Genomic DNA, 18,880 nt, shown 5'->3' on the forward strand with positions numbered 1-18,880 from the left:
TCGGACCCACCTTCAATCTCTACTTTGCTGGATTCTATCCCTTCCTTAACATAAAGGGCCACCCCACCTCCAACACGCCCCTGCCTGTCCCTCCTGTAGAGTTTATAGCCCGGGATTGCGGTATCCCACTGATTCTCCGCATTCCACCAGGTTTCCGTTATGCCCACTATGTCAATATTTTCCCTTGTCACCAGACATTCCAGTTCTCCCACCTTTGCTCGTAGACTTCGGGCATTCGCATAAAAGCATTTATACACGGAATGCCCCAGGATGGGCTGCTTATTCGCTCCTTTGTCCCTGCATCCTCTCATTGTGCCAAACCGTCTATCACATCCCATCTCCCTACCTTTCCCAATTTCTTCTCCTACCCTGCCTTTGTCTTGTTGTTCTCTAACCTTCCCATCCTCATCCCATAGGGATGAGGAGTCCCGAACCGGATGCCCCTCGGCTCCTGTCGGCCTTCCCCCAGGGATCAGTTTAAAAGCTGCTCTGCCACCTTTTTAATGTTATGCGCCAACCAATGTAATATGGTTAGGATTGTCCCCTAACTCTCACTGATAAGATGTATGAAGTGTTATTTTCACTTGGCAAGTACAGGTTGTGGGCGCAATCCTAACCCTAACTTTCCAGTACTGACATAAGGGCAATGCAGCTCTGAGGTAAGGAAACAAACATTCCCTTACTTTGAGGAGGGCTCCTTGAGTGACATCCAACTGCAGGATGCAGAAGTCCCATTGGCACCTCTATGCCAGTGCTGGAAAGCACTGACATAAGGGGTTAGGATTGCCCCCTGAGTCATTCAAAAGGATTCACTCACCTGGATGGCAAAAATTGCATTAAATCTAATCAATGTCTCTTTGTTAGGCAATTTAAAAACAGCCTTGCTGACCTTTGTGATGTAAGACAGAGTCATTAGGCATACAATCAGTCTGTCTCCAAGCACTTAGAAAGACTTCACTCTTGAGCCAGCAACCCCTCCTTTCACCAATGCAAAGTGATTATCTTTCTTTCAAGTGCTCAGGGGGAAGGGAGGGGGTCGCTTGCCTTGGAGTGAAGCTGTTCTAAGCCCCTGGAGAGAGAAAGACTGATGAATTGTCAGAGGCTGCCCTCTTTCACATTATTGAGGCTATTGTTAAACAACTTTTTTCCTTTAATTTAAAGGGCTCTTCTCATTTAAATTTAAAGGGCTCATTTAATTTAAAAGGGTTTTGAGATAAAACGCAGGTGAAAAATCTGTGGAAAATTAGGTTATATGTGTAATAGAGATACACATACATTCAGGTTTGGAAATATTGCAAATGGGCAAAGGACCATGAAATGCAGTAGATTCTGTTTATGACATCCCTATGCAAACCTCAGATGTTCTGTACAAGACAAGCACAATTAGCATTCTCTACAAGAATGAGTAGGGGGGAAAAACTTCTGAGTTTTGCTGCATTGACTGAAATTCATGAAACTGGCTTCCAAATAAATAGTTAGAGAGAGGGTAAATTTGCTTGAGAGAAAGCCCTATTTAACATAATCATAAGAATTGGAAGCAACAATGAATCTTGAATCTCACAAACATTGAATCTCACAAACATTGAATCTTGAATCTTGAATTGAGTCTTGAATCTCACAAACATTCTGCGATATTGCTAATGACTGATTGCTGTTTTAAAGATATTTTGTGAAGTGTTTTAAACTTGTTTTAATTGTGTTTATGTTTTTGTATTTTTATTTATTGTTGTAAGCCGCCTTGGATCCCTTCGGGGAGGAAGGTGGGATATAAATGCAGTAAGAAAGTAAATAATAAAACTCGCTAGATGTAAGGTGGTAATGCCCAAACAGGCTGTGGGGGTGTTGTGACCCAGGTAAATTTGAGAAGCACTGGATTGAGGTGTTGAAACCAGTAAGTAGTATACAAATTATAAAACAGTTTTTACAAAAATTCCTAAGCCCCTAGGACTAAAAATTAGGTCTAAAAAATTCTGGTAAGCCCTCTGAACCCAAACATTTTCCTTCAGTATTGGTTGGATTTTTTTTTTCTGCAGATGACCATTTGCCTCTCTGCAGTAAGGCAGGCATCCTTCAGTAACACAGGGCTCAGTCCTAACCAACTTCCCAACGCTGGATAGCTATGCCAGTGGGGCATGTGCTGCAGCCTGCAGTTGGGGGGCAGTCATGAAGGGGAAGTCATGAAGGTCAGGCAATGTTTGTTCCCTTATCTTGGAGTTGCATTGCCCTTATGTCAGTGCTGGAAAGTTGGTTAGGATTGTAGCCACGACTGTATAATTCGCAATCGGGTAGTTCACGGGAATAGTAGAAGCAAATCATTAAAAATTAACTGTTTTGACAGTATCTTCCAACAGGTTTCTTTTTTTAATTTATTTTCAGAACTGGGCAGCTGTTCCTGATTTCACTCATCATGCCCATAGTGCTTCATTGTCCACAGTAGCAGTAAATGACAGATATGTAGTTACTGGTAGCAAGGATGAAACAATGCAAATCTATGATATGAAAAAGAAGATAGAATGTGGGGCGTTGCTGCAGCACAATGGTAAGATCATATTTCTTGTATTATTATTAGCAGTATTTACATACCACTTTATATGTGATAGAAATGAAATGTATATTTGAGTTTTGTACAGTGAATTCTAAATACAGTGTAATTACATAATACACACTTTTAACTTAAGCAAATTCAAGTATACGTGCACAGCCAAAAAAAAAAAAGAGAACCTGACATTTTACATAGCACAGGTGATTTTGCTCATCATTCCAATCAATGAATATATGCCCAGAGTGTGAGATGAGATGCACAATCGACTGTTTCCTCAATTGGTCTCAGTTCCAGTATGCCTCTTCTGGTTTTTAAGAGATTGTACATATTTTTTCTTACAACATGGCACCTAAACACAAGCAATTTAAGGAATTTTCAAGTGCAATTTTGACTATATGCCTTACACATACACTTTAAAATTTAATCCCTGCATAAGATGTAACTCCTCTGTAGGCTTAAAAATATGTACCCTAATCCAGAGGCTGGATGTGGGAAGTATCAGTTCATATGTGGGAGTCCCTGTGATCTAAAGGAATATAAATATTTTTAATTAAATATATTTGAGAAGTATCTTTGTGCATATTGGCTTCTCCATTCATTTCAATGGAAGGGAGAAATGTTCCTTCCATTCATGAATGGGGAACTCAGCTTGGACAGGAGCACCTCATGAACATTGAAGTGCCTGTGTTACTCTAAATCAGGGGTGTCCAAAGTTTTTGGCAGGAGGGCCACATCGTCTCTCTGACACTGTGTCGGGGGCTGGGGAAAAAAAGAATTAATTTACATTTAAAATTTGAATAAACTTACATATGTTTACATAAATGAATATATTAAAGATGAACTTATATGAATGAATGAAGGTCTTGCAATAGCTGAAGGCCTATAAAAGGCCTTGCACAAAGCAAGGCTGGCCTTTCCTTTGCTGCTGCTACTGCATCACAAATGTGAAACAGCCAGCAGTGGAAGGAGCCCTCACACGAGAGGTCAAACAGTCCCACAGCTAATGTGAGAGGTCAAACAGTCACCCTCACGCTGAGAGCAGTTGCATCGGGCCAGTGTGGGCTCCAACAAATCTCTGGAGGGCCAGAGGCTCATTGGAGACTGGGAGCTTCCTGAGGGCTGCATTGAGAGGCCTCAAGGGCCGCAAGTGGCCCCAGGGCCGGGGTTTGGGCACCCCTGCTCTAAATGAAGATCAGCTTCTTGAATCCACCACATGGTTAAATATCCTTGCCTCAGTTATTTCCAATTCTTACATAAATTATACTGAAAAAGTAAAAATTACATCCAAGCAAGTGGTGTTTAAGATTAGGTTGTTTCCATAGACTGTATGAGAACCATCACCTCTCAGAAATAACATTTAAGATTTGTATAGCACTTTCTGAGTGTGCAGAGCACTGCACAGATATAATCCTAATGTTTTCTTGACAACAACCCTGTTGTGGTAAGAAAGTAGTATTATCCCCAAGTTGCAACTGAGGCTGAGAGTGAATGCTTGCCTAAGGCCACATGGAGTGCATTCCTATCTTAGGCTTCAGCCACCACAGCTGCTACTGTGCTAGCTGAGGGTGTCACAAATATGCTGTTAAGCACGTTCACAGCACCCAAAGAGCAAGCAGTGCCAACAGGAAGGTCTGCGCTATCCTACTGATGCTGCATCCAGCCCAATGGTCGTCATTGGAGGTAAGATTTGTGCTGGGCAGCAGCGGGGAATGGGGGGTGGGTAGCGGGACTTCTGAGCAGGGGGTAGCAGAACTGGGAGATGGATCAGGCCCAGGAGGGGGGAAGATTGGTGGAGCAGGCCACCACCACATCCTAACCCCTTCCTAAACCAGCCAGCTTTACACGGGCTGCATGGACTTTCACCAGCTAAACAGCTGGTGGAGATCTAAGTAGCCCCATAGGGAAGGGCATTACTTGGGGTAAGGGGAAAAATATCCCCTTATCCCAAGGAGGCCTCCAGCCAGGAGCTGCACTGGATACAGTGGAGACCATATGACCCTGCTGCACCAGCACATCTTAGGACTGGGCTGCCCATTGGAATTCATGGTAGAGGTGAGATTCAAACTGGGGAGGTCCTGTCCATTAGCCTAATGATTTGCAGACTTACCTGGATCAGTGCACCCCCACAGCTTCTTCTTTCTGGCTCAGCTGGGTGCTGTCATCTTAGATCACACAAAGTCTCACATGACCCAATATGCTGCTACAGAAATATAATAATAATAGTAATAATAACTTTATTTTTATCCCGTCTTTCTCCCCAAAGGGACTCAAGGCGGCTTACAACATATAAAAACAGAATTTAAAAACAAATAAAAACATATTAACACATCATAAAAAACAGCAGAGTAAAAAATAGGTAAAAAAGAGCATAGAGCAGCAGCAAGTCATAAAAGAAACAGGCCTGTAAAAATATTAAAAGATGTTAAAAAGATGTTAAAAGGCCGAGAACTCAGAAGGCCTGTTTAAACAGAAGGGTCTTCAGGCCTCAAGAGAGGGAGGTCTCAAGAGAGGGAGCCATTCTTAAGTCAGGGGGAAGGGAGTTCCATAGCGTTGGTGCCACTACTGAGAAGGCCCTATTTCTTGCAGCCGCCCCACGTACCTCCCTAGGCGGTGGCACTTGTAAAAAGGCCTTCTCTGATGACCTAAGAGGACGAGCCGGATTGTACGGGAGCAGGCAATCTCTAAGATACCCTGGTCCAGAGCAGTATAGGGCTTTAAAGGTCAATACCAGCACCTTGAATTGGGCCCGGAAACGAATGGGCAGCCAATGCGGCCGCTGGAGAAGCGGACTGACAGTCGAACCGCCTACCTCCAGTAACCACACGGGCCGCCGCATTCTGCACTAGTTGCAGTTTCCAAACCGTCTTCAAGGGCAGCCCCACATAGAGCGCGTTACAGTAATCTAATCTCGATGTCACAGAGGCATGGATCACCGTGGCCAGGTCTGCACGATCCAAGTACGGCCGCAGCTGGCGCACCAGCCGAAGCTGAGCGAAGGCCCCCCTAGCCACAGCCGCCACCTGGGAATCCAGGAGCAGCTGCGAGTCCAGGTGGACCCCCAAGCTGCGGACCTGCTCCTTCAGAGGGAGTGCAACCCCATTCAGCGCAAGCCGATAGTCCAGCACCTGCATCGAGGATTTCCGAACCAGGAGAGCCTCTGTCTTATCCGGATTTAATTTCAGCTTGTTAGCCCCCATCCAGATCCTCACTGCCTCCAGACAGCACTCCAGGCCCTCAACCGCCACCCTGGAGTCTGGAGGAAAGGAGAGATAAGCTGGGTGTGATCGGCATATTGATGGCACCCCACTCCAAACCCCCGGATGACCTCTCCCAGCGGTTTCATGTAGATGTTAAATAGCATGGGGGACAGAATTGAGCCCTGTGGCACCCCGCATCTCAAGGGCCAGGGTGTCGAACAGGCATCCCCCAGCACCACCATCTGGGACCGACCCTCCAAGTAGGAGCAGAACCACCGCAAAACAGTGCCTCCAGCTCCCAACTCGGCTGAAGGATACCATGGTCGATGGTATCGAAAGCTGCTGAGAGGTCCAGCAGGACCAACAGGGACGCACTCCCCCTGTCCAGTCCCCGGCGTAGGTCATCCACCAAGGCGACCAAGGCGGTTTCCGTCCCAAAGCCCGGCCTGAAGCCAGATTGAAAAGGATCCAGATAATCCGCTTCATCCAAGACCCTCTGGAGTTGGGACGCCACCACCCACTCAATTACCTTGCCCAGAAACGGGATGTTGGAGACTGGCCGGTAGTTATCCAACACAGTGGAATCCAGGGAGGGCTTCTTCAGGAGGGGGCGAACCACCGCCCGTTTCAAAGCGAGTGGTAAAGTCCCCTCCATCAAGGAAGAGTTGACCACCCTCCCTGTCCACTCAGCCAGCCCACCCCGGGCAGCTCTTATCAACCAAGCTGGGCAAGGGTCGAGCAGGCAGGCAGATGGCCTCACACTCCAAAGGATTCTGTCCACATCCTCAGGCTGTACAAGCTGAAAAGAATCCCACAACACAGGACAAGCAGTTGCCAAGGGGACATCGTCAGACACTGTCAATGTGGCATCCAAGTTGTGACGAATACGATCGATTTTATCTGCAGAATGTTGTGCAAACACGTCACAGCGGCTGACCGTGTATTCCTCCTGGTCTACTGGGGGGGCCTGATGGAGGAGGCCCCGCACCACACGGAACAGCTCTGCCGGACGGTTGTCAGCAGACGCAATGGTAGCAGAGAAGAACGATCTCTTCACTGCTACCACCGCCACGGAATAGGCTCTGTAATGGGCTCTACTCCATGTCCGATCGGATTCATCATGAGTTTTCTGCCACCGTCGCTCTAGACGCCTGCCCTGCCGCTTCATCCTTCGCAGCTCCTCAGTGAACCAAGGAGCCGCTCCGAGTCTGCGACGTGGCAGAGGTCGCTCTGGAGCAATCTCATCCACTGCCCTGGTCATTTCCCCATTCCAGAGGTCAACCAGGGCCTCAGATGAGACGCCAGTCTTGGCAGTGGGGAAATCCCCCAGAGCCCTCAGGAAACCTTCAGGATCCATTAGCCTCCGGGGGCGGACCATAGAAAGCGGTCCCCCGCCTCTGCGGAGGTAGGAAGTCACAACAAGCCTAAACCTTACCAGGAAGTGATCTGTCCATGACAACGGAGTGATCTTGATCTCCTCTACGTCCAGATCACTGCCCCCGTGCCCAGCTGTAAACACCAGGTCCAGCACGTGTCCTGCAGTATGTGTTGGGGCCAGGATCTTCTGGAACAGGCCCCAACACATGAGAAAATGGCATCTCCATCTTGGCTCAGAGGTGATTTAGCCAATCCAAGCTGGTGATGCCTGGGAGAGCTGGAAGCAGGAGTTACCAGGGCATCCCATGGTGCCCCAGGGCTTCATGACACACATTTGGGGGAAGCTCTGTCTTAGCTGGTATGCTACACCAGCTAGTTTTAGTATATGTAGATTTGCAGAAAATCTTTTATGACAATATTGAAATGTAGACAATTCTTGTTTGAAATATTTTCAAATATATTATGTAGAATTTACTGCCTTAATCTTCAGGTACTGTAACCTGCTTGGAATTCTATGGCAGTGCACACTTACTAAGTGGAGCAGAGGATGGTGTAATGTGTATTTGGGACACAAAAAAATGGGAATGCCTGAAATCCATTAAAGCACACAAGTAAGTTTTTTATTTAATTTACATCTGATTTAATCTCTCAACTAAATATTTTTAAAGTTTTGAACAGTAAAATATCTGCTGCTTTGTACCTAGTAGCTGCACTGTCTGATTAAAGGAAGGTTTGTTGCCATCAAAGGCTGGAAAGAAAGTGGCAGTTGCCTGGCCTTGAAAATCCTTAGTAGGAGCTGCTGCCTGGAAGGCAGTGATGAAAGATTGACTCCAACTTATGACAGGGGAAAACGAAGGAGAAGGGTAGAAAATCCTGCATGAATAATCCTGGTGGCAAACGGAAATAACTTTATTTCCATTCCTCATACTACTGGTATTCTTTATATAATCTCTAAACACCTTAATGTGATTTTATTGTCAGAATATTTAACATAAGAACAGCCCCACTGGATCAGGTCAGAGGCCCATTGAGTCCAGCTTCCTGTATCTCACAGTGGCCCACCAAATGCCTCAGGGAGCACACCAGATAACAAGAGACCTGCACCCTGGTGCCCTCCCTTGCATCTGACATAGCCCATTTCTAAAATCAGGAGGTTGCGCATACACATAATGGCTTGTAACCCGTAATGGATTTTTCCCCCAGAAACTTGTCCAATCCCCTTTTAAAGACATCTAGGCCAGATGCCATCACCACATCCTGTGGCAAGGAGTTCCACAAACCAACAGGAAGCCATTTAAGCCATTTTCTCCTTGGGACTTGTATAATGCATGATATAAGTTTCCTAATAAATAAAACCATTGTAAGACACAGTTAATACTTAACCGTAATAATAGATCAACAGTAAAGCATCAACCAAAGCTACTTAAATCTACAGGTCCAGCCTATTTATACACGGATTTGACTCAACGCGAATGGTCCCTGCAAATGAGAAGGAACATGCTGATCCCTGGAGAAGGGGAAAATGCATCCCTTTAAAATCAGTTTAAAAAACTGAACAGTCCTTTAACAGCCTCCTTAATGAGAGAGAGACAGGATCCATCAATCTTTCTCTCCCCAGTGGACCCCTCCCTTCCCCCAGCACATGAAAGAAAGGCGATCCCTTTGCATTGGTGAAGGGAGGGGCTGAGTGTAAGCTCTTAGCTCTTTGTAAGCTCTTGGAGGAGGACTGATTGATGGATTATCTTGTTAGTGACTCTAATCTTACATCACTAAGATCAGCAAGGCTGTTTTTAAATCACGGGAGCAAAGAAACTTTGTTTTTTAAATTGATTTGTTATAGTGCGTTTTTTGCCATCCATGTGAGCGCTTGGAACGGAACCCACACAAATAATTAGTCCCAACCTATATTATGCCACAAAGGCCCTTCTAAACAAAAAAAATTTCCGCATTGATTTGGGATCGGGAAGAAGGCCGACATAAAGTGGAGATTATTTCATGTTACAAGTGAAGTTAGGATAATAGCATCCATGAGAGCTTTGAATCATCACTGGTTTTTGTTTTTCAAATTAGAGGACATGTGACATCTCTTTCTATTCATCCTTCTGGAAAGTTGGCTTTGTCAGTAGGAACAGACAAGACATTGCGGTGAGTCCAAAGCTTCAAAACCACTTTCAGTTTAATTTTAAAATACCTTTGGATATAAATCCAAATCAATTAATGATTATAGGGGGGGCCTCTTTATCCGTGGATTTGCACCATCATAGATGTCAAATCCCTGGATCGCTGAACCTCTTGTTCCGGTCAAGTCTGGGAGGTTTTCTGAGCCTTGAAGAGGTCACACACAGCCCCTCCAAAGCTCAGAATGACTCCAGATAGCCAGAGCAAAGGTGGGTTCAGAAAACCATGGGTTTTGTTATCTGCAGTTTTCGGTATCCATGGGGGGGTCCAGCACAGAAACCTCATGGATAGAGTTCCCACTTGTAATTCCAGTTCTAGAAACAAGGACATCATTTACAAGTTCTGTTGGATATCATGCAATTACAGTTGAAATGCAGTATCATATTAATGACAGGAATATTTCCTCATAATCTGAAGTTACTTTACCAAGGAAAAGCACAGTTTGCAGTATTATTACATCCCCCTTTGTCCCCTGAGCTCAGCTCACAGTATTTTCTTGCCTGTTTTTTTTTTTATTATTATTATCAGCAGGATGTACCATCTCTATTTTGTTCCTTTCACTAAAAAAAGTGCAGGAGGTTTTATTTGTCTCCATTAGCCTCTGGCTGATTGAGAGGATGATGCCTCAATTCCTTTTATATTCCTGAAGGAATGTTCAGTGGATAGCACTGTATTGTGGATCTTAACACAGGAAGTTCATCTTTTAAGAATTACATCTTATGTCATTACATCAAAGATGGCTATTCAACCTAATTGTATTTTTCAGGACATGGAACCTTGTAGAAGGAAGATCTGCATTCATAAAAAATGTAAAACAAAGTGAGTGTATAGCTGTGCTAAATTTATTTAAAAGCGACATTGTGTGTGTGTGTGTGTATTTTACTGGGTTGTATTATTTACATGATTTACAACTCACATTTATTCCTCTGCTCACCTAATCACCAATTTCCCCTTCCCTTTGCAGACCCCTGCAGATCTGCTCCTGAGGATTGGGGGGTCCTCAGAATCAGATTGGGGAACAAGCAGAGTTTAGGAATGCGGACAGAAGATTTGTGAAAATTGTCCCTTGCTCTAACAGCACTTCATACAACGTGACATATTCTGCATTATAGAACAAACTGTTCAGTGCAGAAGTCTATAACATCTTTGAGGGTCACATCTACTTGCATTTGCAATCATTCTATAAAGTAGCTAACACTCTATTTGCCCGTTCAAACACTTACTTGGCTGCCTAAAGCAGGGGTGTCCAAAGTTTTTGGCAGGAGGGCCACATCTTCTCTCTGATGCTCTGTCAGGGGCTGGGGGGGGGAGAATTAATTTACATTTAAAATTTGAATAAATGTACATAAGTTTACATAAATGAATATATTAAAGATGAACTTATATGAATGAATGAAGGTCTTACAATAGCTGAAGGCCTATAAAAGGCCTTGCACAAAGCAAGGCTGGCCTTTCCTTTGCTGCTGCTACTGCATCACAGACGTGAAACAACAAGCAGTGGAGGGAGCCCTCATCCCGCAGCTAATGTGAGAGGTCAAACAGTCACCCTCACTCTGAGAGCAGTTGCGTCAGGCCAGTGTGGGCTCCAACAAAGCTCCAGAGGGCCAGAGGCTCATTGGAGACTGGGGGCTCCCTGAGGGCTGCATTGAGAGGCCTCGAGGGCTGCAAGTGGCCCCAGGCCTGGGGTTTGGGCACCCCGGCCTAACGCATTGTTCAAAATAGTTGGCCTCCTCACTGACAATTGCTTAATTCCTGGCTGAAACATCATTCCAATTTCAAATCCTAACCTTCCTCCAAATTCTGCAGTCTCCATGAATCTATGTTTATGTTTATGCTCCTCATCTCTCCCATCCTACTTGTTGCCACAGTCTTTTGAGTAACTCCAGATAGTCATCTTCACTCTTGCATCTTATCCCCTCATTGTAACTAGGGTTGTTGCTTCTGGTATGACTCTTCCTAGTGGCTACAAGCTTCTCGGAAGTGGTTGCATTTATGAACTTGTTTGTCCTCTCTCTTTCTCTCTGTGTGGGTGTACACTAAAGCTGAGATCAAATACATTGGATGTCCAAATAAAACCTTCAATTACATAGAATATTCAGGTGGCTGGTAAACAGCATATCTACATATATGATAAAGTAGTTTGATATTTCCTTACTGGGCACAAGTTCTTTTAATAAGTTCTAATAAGAGGGCTCCCTTACATTTATTTGCAATTCTTCTACCATATCTGTCATTTTGTCCCCTTTAACTTAGATGCTCATCTTGTTAAATGGTCGCCTAATGGTGAGACATATGTGGTGGTTATAGCTAACAAAGCGGATATGTACAAACTTGAAACTGCTTCTGTTTTTGGTACCATCGTAGCCGAAAAGAGAATATCTTCTGTAAAGTTTATTACAGTAAGTATAAAACAGTGCTGAAATAGCTAAAATATTTTGAATAAATATAATCTCTCATATTGCTTACTCTTTTTTTCCCAAGGATTGCATACTTGCTATTGTTGGAGATGAAGAATTTGTACGGTTGTTTGATTGTGAATCACAGAAATGCCTTTGTGAATTTAAAGCTCATGAAAACAGGTATTTCTAATCATTACAGTATACGCATGACACATGACATCTTTTGGCTGAACATTTTAAAAGTAATTTTTAAACTACTCTTTCAACCTTTTTCTTTGATGGTGTACATTTTTAAATTATTACTGTACTAGTGTGATGCATTTTAAAGTTTAACTTATTTCAATATGAATTAGGTACGCATTTAATTTTTCTTTTGAAATCCAAAACTTAAGAGCTTAATTTTGACTGTCATGTTTATTGTTATTATTTAATACATAAATTGTAGAACGTGTATATAAAAATGCGATACTATGACAAGATATCAAACAGGTATTCAGTAAAAAAAAAAACCTGTGGCTTATTTGGGTTATTTTTCTTTTTTCTTTTTTTTTTTGCTGCTTAAAAAAAACAACTTGTTGGTATTGGTGGTATTAAATATCAAATATTGTGCCACAGAATAAAAGAAATTTCCAGTTTTGAAATGGAAGGCTTTCATGTTCTGGTGACCGCATCAAGTGATGGATTCATTAAGATGTGGAGTCTTGATCTTGGCAAGGTTTGTATTTTAGCAAGTATCTTGTAAAGGAATTATTAAACATTGGGGGGAAAGAGGCAGAAAACTAGCAATAATTTGATTTCTAAGAGTTTGCAACTTTTCAAAACATGTTATTCCAGTGAAGTTAGGTACACCATTCCATAGAATTATACCCAATTCTTAAAAAAAAAAATACATTTGGGTCTTAACTAATTTCAGTATAAATTAAGATTGTAATCTTAATGCAATTTTTTGGGATGTTGGCTCTTCACAATTTTAACAAACGTTCTCATTTTTGTTTTTGCTGCGTATCCATACCCTTGACAAAAATGTTGTTGTATGGATGTAAACAGAACAGCATTGCTGCTGACTCTTTTGGTGATTATGCGCTAAATAGTTTTCCAAACCATGATTACAACATATCATGGTATTAGAAACTGAGGGCCCAATCTAACTTTCCAGTCCAGTGCAGCTGCAATGAGTCCCGAGTGCTTTATTGACTCATTTTGAAGAAGTTCAGACTCTGTGTGAGGCTCTCATTCAGACAATGGAAGTCTTCTGCCCTATTCCGCTATTCATTCTACCCACAGAATCAAGATCCAATTGGGACCCTTCTCTTCTGTTTTTGTAATATACAGATATATAATTTCCTAGAGATCCAAAGCTGTGAAACTGAGACTTTGTTGCACTTTTTATACATTATTGCCATCACCCCAGCTTCTCCAATAGCCTTACATGGTTCTTGTATTTACTGCAGTAGGCATTGGCATGAACTTTCCAAGACAGAGTTGACCTATTAATCTTTAATAAAGCATAGAGTTTGTTGTCTCTTTGTTGATGCAGAATGGCATAACTTTTTTGGAATTTACATGAATGCATTTATTCTTTCCTTCAGATTAACAGTCCCCCATCATTACTGTGTGAAGTTAATACCAAGGCCAGGCTTACCTGTTTAGCAGTGTGGCTCAGAAAAGATTCACAAACAAAGCAGACCCCTAATGAAACTGTATCATCATCATCTCAAGGTACCTTAAGACTTCCATGAAGTTTTGTTCTTCTTTTGAGGAGGATATCCAAATTAACATAATTCTCCCCATTAGACCTGGGAGGCAGGATTAAGCAAGCAGTCTTCCTGCCTTCTCTAGTGGGGTGGGGGGGTCCCCCCTATTTGAGGCAATTAAAATGTCTTTAAAAAACAGTTCAAAGAAAAGCATAGCATGCTAAGGGGTGCTAACCAGATAAAAATAGAAGACGAATTGCATTGCTTAATAATATTTTTGCTACCATGAACAAACAGAGTAGCAACATAAAAACGGAGGAAAGGACACCCCAGGAATTGAACTGTCTGTATTTTTTACATTTATATATGGTTCCCCACAACTACTCTGTGAAATAGGGTAGACTAAGACTGACCCAAAGTCTTCTAGTAAGTTTCATGGCTGTGTGTGGACTTGAATTAGGTCTTCTGAGTCCAGCACTTTAACTACTATGCTGGTCTTCAGTTGTTCTGCAAAGATCATCAGACCAAATCAATATGCATAGCACAGGGTGTCCTCCTTACCTTCAAAGAAAATGAATACTTATGTTAAGTCCCACATTGTGTCCTCCTTTGGAGGAGAAGAATATTCTGGCTTGCAATGTAAGAAAGCAATATCTTCCCAAATTGGCCTGCTCTGCTGTTGAACAGATCACAGAGTTCTGTCTTCATGCCCAGCAGCTGTAATCACAGTGGCACAGTTGTTTAACTAGTAATACTGGATACAGAAACTCACAATGCACTTGCATGTGAGTTCTTTAGTACAAGCACCAAGGGCACGCAATATCCTTGACTGACTGATTATAAGCATTTGTATCCTGCATTTCTGTCATATCAAATAGTACCCAATGTGTCTAACTATACAAAAGGCCAATGAAGGGCCCAATCCTATCCAACTTTCCAGCACTGATGCAGCCACAATGCGCCCTGAGGTAAGGAAACAAACATTCCCTTATCTTGAGGAAGTCTCCGGGACTGCCCCCAGCTGTATTGGTGCTGCAAAGCTGGATAGGATTGGGCCCTAAGACCCCAGTGCATAGTAGCTGTTGATTTTCTGTTACATAGGCTGCTTTTGTACCTGACCCCTGAGTACAATATGTAATGTTGTATACTTCCTCCTGACCACCAAAGAGAAGGAACACTCATTGTTAAGTCACGTGTTTCATTTTCAATTTATTTAACATGGTGATGACATTTTTAAAAACAAGAGGGAAGTGATCTCTCAAGCAGGTTCTGCTGTGGAGGAAGAGGAGAAGGAGGAAGAGAATTATTCCCTTTCAGATATAGTTCTTTTCAGGGATAAGATGGAGACTACACATTTTCTGAGACATGTGATTTTCTGTCCTCATCAAACCAACTGGTTAATTGGTGAATTCTGCAAAGTTTAAAACATACAGATCTAATGATGATTTAGTTTAGATTATGACAAATGAGGCATTTTGGGTCAATGTTTACACAAAACAACAGGGATCTTAGTTAAAAAAAACAAAAAACCTTAAAGCAATGATACTCCTCAAACTACTTAAAATATAAGACTACTTAAAATATTACATTTTAAAATTTAATAATCAATGTTTTAATTTTGTTCCAGTAGATGAAGAGCAGCCACTAATCAAGAAAAAGAAAATTTGTTCAACCAACAGTGATAAGTCACCAGAACAAGATGACGAACAAGCACCCAAAAAACCCTCATCTATAACTGTAATGCAAAAGAAGAAGAAAATGTTGCAGAGATCAAAATGAATGCTTTCATTGCTTTTTGCAATACTGAACATTTAACAAATTATCATTAATCACAGTTTAACCTTAGAAATATTTCAAGACATTTTATAACAGTCCATTATGATGATTCAGTGTAAATATTTACAGAAAATATGTGAAAGCCATTTTATTTAAACTATCAGTTGGTTGCAATTTACAAGCTTGAAAATTTGTGGTTCAAATGTTTTAAAAGCAGAATGCATCAAATATCCTATAAAGTATCTGCATTCCGATTTCAGTAGTATTGACATTTATTTACAAGTTGCTAACAGATGCTTGGGCATAGGAATACTTTTATTTATTTATGGCATTTTTACTTCACCTTTCTCCCCAAGGGGGACACAAGGCAGCTTATAAAGGTGTACGTACAGAAAAGGTAAAAATCACAGTTAAAAGCAATTGTGCTATGCCCTAAAAATCCATAAAACAAACTTTAAAACAACAATAAAACATAATTACAACAGAAGACCAACAGCAACACCTAAAAGGACAAGTCTGTTAACGCCAAATTAGGCAAAGGCACTTGTAAAAGAGCTTTCACCAATCACCTGAGAAGACAAGCCAAATTGTATGGAAATAGTCGGTCCCTCCAGACGTGTCATTTCCAAGCTATGAGTCATTTCCATGATATCAAAGTATATTTTAATTCATAACATAGTCTCCCTAAGTGTCTCTATTTCCCCTTACCCCTGTTCACCCCTGTTCCCTTACCCCTGTCAGAAGTCAAGCTTTCATGTCTGAATTCTAATCTGTTAGACCAGCCATTTTCAACCACTGTGCCATGGCACACTGGTGTGCCACGAGTAGTCTGCAGGTGTCCCGCAGGAATTTGGGGAGGGTCATTTATTAGTAGGGCCAATGGGGGATGTCAGCTTCCAACCAATAGCATGGTGTGCCTTTTCAATTGTCAAAACTGATGGTGTGCCTTGACAATTTTAATACTTGTCAGTGTGCCATGAGATGAAAAAGTTTGAAAATCACTGTTAGACCAATTAAGGGATGTGTCTTTGTTGGTATATTTGTTTTTGTAGCCCCGCATCTGTACACAGAGTTCCTTATTCCAAACAAACTGCTGAAGTTGGCCAGTTAATGCAATTTGCATTTCTGTTTGTTTGCAGGGGTGTCCAAACATTTTGGCAGGAGGGCCACATCATCTCTGACGCTGTGTTAGGGGCCAGGGGGAAAAAAAGAATTTAAAATTTGAATAAATTTACATAAATTTATTAGAGATGGAGCTTATATGAATGAATGAAGGTCTTGCAGTAGCTCAAGTCCTATAAAAGGCCTTGCACAAAGCAAGGCTGACCTTTCCTTCACTGCTGCTGCCACATCACAGATATGAAAGAGCAAGCAGTGGAGGTAGCCCTTGTCCCACAGCTCACGCAAGCGGTCGAACAGTCGCCCTCACGCTGAGAGCAGCTGTGTCAGGCCAACATGGGCTCTAGCAAGTCTCTGGAGGGCCAGAAACTCACTGGAGACTGGGTGCTCCCTGTGGGCCAGACTGGGAGCCCTTGAGGGCTGCAAATGGCCCCAGGGCCGGGGTTTGGGCACCCCTGTTTAGAGGATTTAGAATTAGTAAAGGAACTTGTACTCCTTTAGTTGCCACTGATAACTCATTCTAGCCTGAAGAATGATTTTGCATATTGTTTACAAGGAAAGGATAAATATAAAACAAGATAATTAGCTACATAAATAAATCTTGAAAATTAAAAAGGCAATGCAAAAAACTAATTCTTTCCAAGTTACACTGTTTCATAACTCCATTTTAAAAATATCTTTTATCATGTTCCTTACAAATAAATTTGGACAAATATGGTAATTCTAAATCAGACCTACACAACCTAATTTGTGACTTTTGGAAAGCTGTCAGAATGAACCTCAGAGTAGCACAGTCTGAATTCTTTGTTTGCTTGGTGCTTGATTACATTCCAGCCCAATGGGTCCTACTGGTGTTATGGGCTTCAATATCACATACTTGATATTGACAATGAGGTAGCAAAAATTCTAAAACTTGTAGCTCAAAAGCAAGTGCCCCCCCACACACTTTCTCAAATGAAATGGCATATGAGATGTCTTTCTAGACAGCTTTGATTATAACAATATTGCCCCATAACTGCTGTGAAGTATGCTACAGTATCTCACTTCTTGCCCAGTTCAAAACATATCTCTATTTTTCCTCTACTTTGTTTCCTTCTATTTTGCTTCTTGTCTTCCTAAACTGAAAACAAGACACTGGGTTGTCACTAATTCCATAAATGACCAAGATTGTAATGACAGAAATATAACTATTAGATGCCTCTTTTGTCCCTGTTGATTTTGTCCCATAAGGGACAAGTATGTTTTTGTCTTAACTTATATTTTGAGGCATCTGTTGGGCCACTGTGAGATACAGTAAGCTGGACTAAATGGGCCTTTGGCATGATCCAGCAGGGCTCTTATGTTCTTAATTCTTCATTTCTATTGCTATCTACTTGTATTATAGTCAATGAAAAATCTTACTAACCTCCCTATGGATAAGAAGGGGGAAAAGGCCAGTAGGTTAACTGCAGCTCACTTTCTATTTGTGATTTACTAGCAACATTATTAAATACCTACTGTTGCTAGCCTTTTCCAACAAAGCCTGCCCCAATTACCAAAGGTGGGGTGAGAGTGGTAAAATGCATCAACACATCTACATTGCTCCAGCCTCTTAGAGACAAATGGAGGTGGGTGCCAGATGTTCTGGCCTATTGTAGTTAGGCACACTGCACCCCCTCCAAACGTGGGTTCTTGGGACAAAGAAAACCATATACAGGGTATTTACACTGAACTCAGCAAAAAGTGAAGGGGGGTTATGCACAAACAGAATAAAACCAAATTGAAGAAAAGGACAAATTGACAGATGGGATGTTGAGAGATCTGATTGTACAAATAATGGGGTTACTGGGGGTACAGATAGAAGTAATATGGGGTGCAGAGTTGTGGTGTGAGGAAAAGGGAAATGGGAAAGATGGGGATACATAACTGAATCTGCTGTATGGGCAAAGGAATTAGCTGAGATGAGGATACAGAGACATTCGGGATGGTGGTGGAAAATTGTGTGGGTAATACTGTGCTTAGTATTGCACAACACTGACTGCAATCCTAAAAACATTTTCTCAGAAGCGAGTCATACTGCATTCAGTGTGACTTCAAGCCTAATCCTATGTCTGTCTACTCAGAAGTAAGTCCCATTATAGTCAATGGGTCTTACTCCCAGGTAAGTATGGATAGGATTGCAGCCTTCTGCAAATCTTAGACTGGTAGCCTAATTCATCCACCCTGAAGCCAGTTCCAAACTCTGGATCTAGAGAGAAAAACTACAAGACTGAGTAACTTTTGCTATTTAAGAGACAGTATTGTAGGGTTGGATTTTGGAAGTTCAAAAATAACCCCAGTCCTCAAAGAAATGTATCCTAAAATTCCAGAAACTAAAACAGGTACTATTTTGAAGCGCAATGGCTGCACAGCCACCCTTATGACAGCCAGAGTAGTTGGGAATGGGGACTTTACTCAAACTTTGCGCAATGGGATCCACTTTTCAGAATGAGAATCTGTCGGGACACACCGGAAGTGATGTCATGACCAGGGGTGATGCCATCAAGCAGGAAAATTTAGCAATCCTAGGATAAAATCCTACTCACACTTTACACAGGAGTAAGCCCCATTGAGTATCTT

At 42.2% G+C, this 18,880-nt stretch overlaps 1 protein-coding gene across 3 annotated transcripts in view; it reads left to right on the forward strand.

The window, feature by feature from the left end:
- PAK1IP1 (PAK1 interacting protein 1) overlaps window positions 1-15,421 on the forward strand; it is a 19,613-nt gene extending 4,192 nt beyond the window's left edge. Inside the window, exons 2-10 of one of the 3 annotated variants that reach the window (XM_066624346.1) lie at window positions 2,377-2,539; window positions 7,607-7,727; window positions 9,187-9,261; window positions 10,061-10,113; window positions 11,548-11,693; window positions 11,776-11,873; window positions 12,309-12,408; window positions 13,283-13,412; window positions 15,018-15,421. In XM_066624346.1, the coding sequence (XP_066480443.1) occupies window positions 2,377-2,539; window positions 7,607-7,727; window positions 9,187-9,261; window positions 10,061-10,113; window positions 11,548-11,693; window positions 11,776-11,873; window positions 12,309-12,408; window positions 13,283-13,412; window positions 15,018-15,166 (1,035 nt within the window). In that variant the 3' untranslated portion in view covers window positions 15,167-15,421. Of the gene's footprint in view, window positions 1-2,376; window positions 2,540-7,606; window positions 7,728-9,186; window positions 9,262-10,060; window positions 10,114-11,547; window positions 11,694-11,775; window positions 11,874-12,308; window positions 12,409-13,282; window positions 13,413-15,014 lie in introns of all 3 variants that reach the window. The other 2 variants (XM_066624345.1, XM_066624347.1) reach the window with 2 other exon arrangements.
- The last annotated feature ends 3,459 nt before the right edge of the window (window positions 15,422-18,880 follow it).

Source organism: Tiliqua scincoides, chromosome 4, assembly GCF_035046505.1.
Source record: "Tiliqua scincoides isolate rTilSci1 chromosome 4, rTilSci1.hap2, whole genome shotgun sequence".
Lineage (NCBI taxonomy): Eukaryota > Metazoa > Chordata > Lepidosauria > Squamata > Scincidae > Tiliqua > Tiliqua scincoides.